Below are 7,187 nucleotides of genomic sequence, written 5' to 3'. Positions count from 1 at the left end.
TATTTATTTTTTTATATTTTACTAATTACTTAATTTAAACTATTATATTTCTGTTTGATTTATTATCGTTTCTTTTAATCTTTCTCATTTTATTAATATATAATTTTGTTGCGGTCGAATAAAAATCTTGCCCTATATATATATATATATATTTTTTTTTATTTTTTATTTTTATAGATTTTACATATTGTTATAGTTTGATACAATGTCATTTTGTTTTAATAGTTAGATACAATGTTATTTTGTTTTATTGTTGTTTGCTATTTTTATATTATATTAATATTAAGCAAAAACATATAAAAAGTTTGAAAGTGTGGGTCTTCTTCTCGAACTTCCTGGGAAAGACACACGGCAAGGTCGCAAAAATTCTGTAAAACCCCTTTTAACTCTGTCTTTTTGTCTAAATAGCTGCGGAGTGTTCTCATATTTTCAGGTAATTTTCTATTTAATTTCCCTGCGATTTTAGGGTATGTTTTATTGAGTTAGGGTTTTTCGTCTTTACTTTTCTATGATATTTTCCAGCTGGATCCAACTCTTTACTTTTGTTTTAATTGAATAGCTTTGTTTAATGGCTACCTCGCTGGATATGCCCCTGGATGATATGGTAAAACGAAATAGGAGTGAGAGAGGCAGAGGCCGACTCAGGCCGCTTCGCCGTGGCAGACCTTCTGCTGCTGGTGGTGGTGCTGGTGGTGCTGGAAGAATGACCCTTGCTACTCGTCGAGGTCCTCTTGCTGTTAATGCCCGCCCATCCCAACATTCCATTGCCAAGGCAAGCTCAAACCTTTGCTTGGACATTATTTTGTCCTTTGGGAACCTCTTCTATTGATTTATATGTCCTTGTGGGTTATTGGGGTTTCTAATCTGTGGATATTCACCAAGGTTTTTGGTGCTGCAATTGTGCAATTTTAAGATGCAATGCGGCTTCATTAAAATTTTTAAAATGGAGCTCTGATGACTATCATATCATTCCTTAAAGATTTAATGGCTCTACCATTTTCTGAACCATATGGTATAGTTCTAATTAAGTTAGCGTCTGATGCCTGGTTGCTTAGACGGGAATTATGATGGATCTGTCAATGATCCTCTTGCTGTTCTTGGAATTTCTTCCATGCAAGATTTCAGTTTATATTGTTCGTTGCCTTTTTGCTGAGGAGCTTCCTTCTTAACTGGAGTGCTTGTCTATGGTCAGCACTGATTTAAATGAAGTGGTCTAATCCTTAACTCCCATACATGTTCAGTAGCTGATCCTGCTGATGTATTGCTGGGTTGCTTCAGGGTTTTACTAAACTGGATTCTCCTGCTAGCACCTTTGTTTTAATGTTCCATGGGAATATAGCTAATCTTGATTCATATTGGAGACTGGTGATCTGGCTATTGAGTCATAAGCTGACACATTATGTTTGCTTTCATTAGTCTTCCCACTGGACCAGGAGCTTGCCATGGCAGCATGATTTGTTTGAAGACAGCCTTAGAGCTGCTGGGATATCAGGAGTAGAAGTTGGCACCAAGTTATATGTTTCCAACTTGAATATCGGAGTCACAAATGAAGACATCAGGGTAAAGTAATAACTTTATGTATGACTTTAGGGCAAAAGGATTTTGTTAGTTTTCTGCAGAAATACCCTGATTTTTTACATCTCAGGAACTCTTCTCTGAAATTGGAGAGCTGAAAAGATATGCGGTTCATTACAATAAAAACGGTCGGCCAAGTGTAAGTTTCGTACTTTATACTAGTTGCTTCTGATATTCTTTTGAAATAATTATACCCTTGAGTCTTGCTTAACAGGATTTGGCATCTTGAAATATTGAAAGGACATAAATTTTTGTTAGAGTAGTGATAGAAATCATTGAAAAAACTGAAGGATATTTCTACTGCATGAATTGGGAAGATTAATTAATAAATATTTTCTTTTTTTTGGTATTGAAACAAGAGCTTGTAGCAACTACTTGTTGAAATCATGACAACTCTAGGATTTATTTCTTTAGAATTTATTTAGATTTACAGGCTATTTTTCATGTTGGCCAAGTGGCGCTGCTATCTTTCCAGCCTACATGTACTTATTGATAAAAAAAAAAAATCGTTGGGTATAAGCACTCATGGGAGCCTGGCATGTTTTGCAACAAGTTTGTATTGATGAATAATTGAATGCTGTTCGCTTTTATGTTTATTTTATGCATGTAAGGTTTTTGTTGAAATATACAAAATTTCAGTTCGTGGTCAAGACTAAACTATCGGAAACTTTCAGTTATTGATACAATACTTTTGAAGTTGGGATCTCTCTCTTTTTTTCTCTCTTCTGGCTTAAATGATCCCACTCTTTTTTGTTTTTTTGGGTCAATTCCGGTTCATATTCAGTGTGAGACTACCCCACATCCTACCGTTTTTGTTCCTTGTGCATGTGTGGATGTGTAAAGTTGTGCTCAAAGCTTAAGGGTGGTATTATTTTCTTGCTTGTTTGGTGATGAAATCTTGATTCTGATTAGTCCTTTTTCTTTGTATTCTAATTTTCAATGTTATAGATATTTTCTCATTCATATGATTTACCATGTATTTTACATGGTTCATATTTAGGTATCAATTGTTTCTTACTTGGATGGTTTTTAATTTTTATTTTCAGGGTTCAGCTGAAGTTGTTTATCTTAGAAGGAGTGATGCATTTGCTGCTCTTAGGCGGTATAACAATGTACTGTTGGATGGAAAACCCATGAAAATTGAAATTGTCAGTGCCAAGGCCGAAGTCCCTATTTCAGCTTGCGTAAATGTAACTGGAATAAATGGAAGGAGGAAGAGGACTGTTGTTATGACGTAAGTGATTCTACATTCTTCCTTATTTTCTTTGACCGTTATAATGTACTTGATTCCATATTCTTCCTGATTTTCTTTCTATGTTTTATTCTACCAATAAGTTTTTTGTATCGTGAATTGAATTCATTTACTGAAATGCATATTCATTTCTAGTCAAATATCTGTTACTCTTTTTAAGTTGTGATCATTGTTGCAGCAAAAGCCTGATCCTACTATTAGGATGATATGTTTCTCACTGTTAATGCTTTTCCTAGTTTTTTCTGTTAAACTGATTTGTCATTTAGGGCACCAGAGGCAACACGACACAACAGGCATACAGATGTAAATATGCTTGTGATTCAGTGGGTAGGCATATGGACTTCTCTTCTTGACACAAGCTGAATGTAACACCAAATGAAGAAAGCAAATTTGAGAGACTTAAGTGGTAGATTGTTGGATGTGAAAAACCGCAAGATTAAAAAATACTTAATCTACCAATTAAGCATAAAAGAATCATACCCAGCCAAACTGAAGTCAGCGTTGAAGCATAAGAGGAATGATTGTAGGAACATGGGGGGGGGGGAGAGAGAGAGAGAGAGAGAGAGAGAGAGAGAGAGAGAGAGAGAGAGAGAGAGGATTAGGAAAGGGAAAAGGGAAATAATAATCGGATTACAGATTGAAGATTAAGAGATAAGAAGAAGATTCTAGATACAAGGACCGGTGCGTGAGATAGGGCCTATGCTATTTAGTCAGGTTTTGGATTGCATTCCCAAAAAGGAATGATTGAAGCTTGTATAGCATTGTTATTCTATTATCATAAGCCCAGTAAAAATCTGAAGAAAAACAGTTGAGCTTAATGTTAGTTTTGGGTCAAGATAGGCTTTTACTTTTCTTATACTAGGCCCTTATAAACGCTTAAATGGTTTTGCTGGAGTCTAAAACTTGTGCATCAACTTTTTTCAGGTTTTCTAACTTTCAGCAGTAATATTATAGTCCCTAATAATTTTTGCAGGGGACCTTGTATTTTTATCCTACTTTTGGACACTTTTGAGCTGAATCTTGGAGTATGAAATTTTCAAGATTAGTTAGTGACACCAACTGTATTGGATACCTGTACCCAAGTCCATGTAACATAGCTTTTTAAGTTTTTGATGTACCTTTAGTAACATTGTATTTTATTTTTCATAATTTATTTTTTTATAGCTTACACAGTATTGATACATGGTGTGTAGGAACGGTTGTTGAAAATAGCTTGGTTTTACATATGGAAAATGCTTTTTTTTTTGTAATTTTTTCTTTCATTCTTCTGATTGTTATCACATATTTTTGTGTATTTTTTATTCCTATCAAGTACTTTTTATGGTGGGCAAAATTTCATCTTTTTTAGCAGTTGCTATATTTATATGTTGTTTATAAAGCCTGTGTGCATATTTCTATTTTTATGTTTAGTGGTCACTGGTAGGTTGCTTCTTTTTTTTCTGCTCGCTCTCTCTCTCTTTCTCTCTCGCTGATTAATTTAACCCCCCCCCCCCCTTTTTTTTTTCCATTTTACAAGAAGTACACTGATAAGTAATTATGCAGGCCTGGAGCTGGTCAGTCGAGAAGCGCTGCTGGAATTAATCGTGGGCTTAAGTAAGTTACCATTGATTTTGATGCCCATATAATTTACATTTCCATTTCTTAATATGCTTATGTATATTGGAATCGGTAGTAAATTTAAATTATTCCAATACATGATAAATGAATTGCTAGTTTTTGGCCTGTAAGATTTTCTCTAACTTTTTACATAAAAGTTTTCTTTTGAGTGTTATTCCTTTGCTTTTGTTCCTTTAAACTGTGAAATTATATTTGTTGAAGCTGTTGGCTGCATTTACTTTTAGGGAACTTCAATTTATGGTTTGAGCTTTTGATTTTTCCATGTTAATGGGACTTGCACTTATAGATGATGCCCTTAGCCCTTACCTGAGCAGTCCTTTGTTTTGCCTCAGCCTGTCATTTCCAACAATAAATTGATGGATATTCTATTAGTAAAAAAATTAAGGATAAACTCCACATACATCTCTTGTAGTTTAGGCTTTCCCCGCATAACCACCTAGTGTTTTTGTTTTTCCCAATACAACACCTTGAGATTTCTTCTCATTCCCACAAGGGGTGGCGGTATTTGACACGTGCTTTACACCTTCTTAAGTTAAATGACTTGAAATTCTAATTATACCCTTATTTTTTTGCTATTCATTGTTTTCAATTTTTTTCTCTTTCTTAATGTTTTGCTTTTGTTCTCTGTCACCAACTCAACCAATCCCTTCTACCTCTCATCTTTTCCTTCTATTAGCTTCCACTCTTTACACTCTCCACCCCATTACATTTTTCTTTTGCTATCCTGAAAGATCTGCAACCATGATCTATATACTTTGCTCCATTTTGAGAGATTTCTGATTTCATTCACAAGTGTTTGTAAACCATGTGTGTATTATTTTTGCAAGTTTTTGTTAATTTTGGAGATGATGCAAGGGAGTTTAGCATTTGGAAGATGGGTGTTGTGGTTAGGCTAGATTTTATGAGGTATTTTTCTTTTATTTATATTATTTTACTTTTGTGTGATGACTTTGATTGGAGACATTGCAGAAGATGATTTTCTGCAATTTTCCTTATATTTTGGTCTCTAATTTTTTTGCTTGATTGTCATACCTTAACTACTCAATTATTTTTTCCTTCATTGATTTTGGTCTCTCTTGATTCTTTTTCTAAGTGGATCTAAGGATCTTCATATTGGGATTTGAGTATTTCTGCAAATTTTAGAAGAAATTTTGAATGGGGTCCTAAATTGATTTTAGGAATTTTTTCTTTTTGTACAAGGGATTAAAAAGAAACAAAATCTAAACTTTAACAGAATGTGCGAACATTATTCTTATTGCATCTGCAGTCAAAATTTGCATTTCTTTCAAGGTGATTATACAGTGTGGGATATTTCTTTTTTCCTGTTGAAGACCAGTTTTGGGGTAGCGCAAGATTTTGGGTTGTTATGGGTCAGGTATTACAACCTTACATAATAACGATTTTGGGATTGGGTTAATAATTGATATAATGCTAAGGTTCTGGTAAGTATTGCTGATATCAGTGGTAATTTTAAAATTTGAGCTAAGAGGTAAGGTGTTCAAGTCATTTCATTAATATTTTAACACCACATCCCTTTGTGAGAATGAGAAGAAATCTCAGGGTGTTGTATGGGAAAAAGAACAAGCTGGTTATGAAAGAAAGGCCTTAACCACAGCCAAAAGTTAGAACCAAAACCAAATCATGAAATGGTTAAATTATACAGCCCTTAAATTTTTCAATGAGTGAAAATTTTGCCTTAATTTTTAGCTTGGTTAATCAGATACCTGTTGCAAGGCATCTTGCAATGTTGGAGTTTGTAGATTGAATTATCGGTCCTTTGTATTTTCTCTTATTTTCTTTATAAATTTTAGGTGGTGGATGAATATGAACTGATTGAAAGTTATATAACTTGTTTTTAATGCCATTGTTTAAAGTGATTTTATTTTCATATCTGCTGCTAATTTACCAGTCTCTGGATCTTGTTGCAGCCGTCGTGAGGGTATGAGGAGTGGCCGTGGTGGTGCTCGCGGAAGAGGCCGTGGCCATGGAAAAAAGAAGGTTATGGAGAAGTCAGCAGATGAACTTGACAAGGAGCTGGAGAAATATCATGCTGAAGCCATGAACGTTTCTTGAATTTCAAACCATCATAAGAATTTAACATATTATTTTGGCTTCTTAGCTGTACAAAAGTGGTTTGGGACCGTGGTGATTTTAGTTTTGTGTCGTACTTTGCGTACCAGATTGTTTGTTTAGTTATTTAGATAGATTTTCAAGCTTGGTTAAAAGTGGTTTAGAACTTGGCATGTGATACAAATTCAGTATCAAGGTCTGTCAAGTGCTGCTTGATTGCAATTATTGCCCTCTGCCTGAGCAAAAGTATCCCAAGCCTGAGCTTACGAAGCCAATTACAGAAACCCCCTCTTGTACTAAGGTGCATGATACCAAACGGACTTCATATAATGCTAGTGCTAATTGGCAGTCATGTCAAATTAAACTCAAGTACTGTAATTGAATAGTAGTACCGTAAGATGGCATTTAGCATTAGAGCGTAAGACAAAGTTATATCCATCCTTGCGCAGTCCACTTTGACCCTATCATTATGTTATCACCCAGTTGCATGTTCAGAAGATCTTCGATGCGCGCTCTAGAAACATTTCTTCCACTGGTTATGAACGCTGCTTAAAGGAGGGTCAATGAGGAAGATTTTGTTAATATATATATATATATATATATATATATTCTAGGGTTACTATGAGTGATTTTTAAATTATAGAAAAATATTTAATATAATATATAAATTTAA

General features: G+C 34.4%; 1 protein-coding gene across 1 annotated transcript; it reads left to right on the top strand.

The window, feature by feature from the left end:
- The first annotated feature begins 300 nt into the window (after positions 1-300).
- On the top strand, positions 301-6,736 carry LOC111287365 (THO complex subunit 4D-like). Its single transcript, XM_022877881.2, has 7 exons — positions 301-433; positions 560-772; positions 1,417-1,560; positions 1,646-1,714; positions 2,622-2,809; positions 4,370-4,420; positions 6,373-6,736. The coding sequence occupies exons 2-7, from the start codon at positions 569-571 to the stop codon at positions 6,515-6,517; spliced, it is 801 nt and encodes a 266-aa protein (XP_022733616.2). The 5' UTR covers positions 301-433; positions 560-568; the 3' UTR covers positions 6,518-6,736.
- The last annotated feature ends 451 nt before the right edge of the window (positions 6,737-7,187 follow it).

Source organism: Durio zibethinus, chromosome 4, assembly GCF_047325235.1.
Source record: "Durio zibethinus cultivar Kanyao isolate XHJ-2024 chromosome 4, ASM4732523v1, whole genome shotgun sequence".
Lineage (NCBI taxonomy): Eukaryota > Viridiplantae > Streptophyta > Magnoliopsida > Malvales > Malvaceae > Durio > Durio zibethinus.
Note: the sequence above shows the minus strand (reverse complement) of the source record. Positions and strands in the feature narration are given on the sequence as shown.

Coding starts and splice junctions, on each gene's coding strand:
- LOC111287365 (XM_022877881.2), top strand. CDS start 569: ATGGCTACCTCGCTGGATATGCCCCTGGATGATATGGTAAAACGAAAT. Junction 1,561..1,645: donor TCACAAATGAAGACATCAGG/GTAAAGTAATAA, acceptor TTTACATCTCAG/GAACTCTTCTCTGAAATTGG. Junction 1,715..2,621: donor ATAAAAACGGTCGGCCAAGT/GTAAGTTTCGTA, acceptor TTTTATTTTCAG/GGTTCAGCTGAAGTTGTTTA.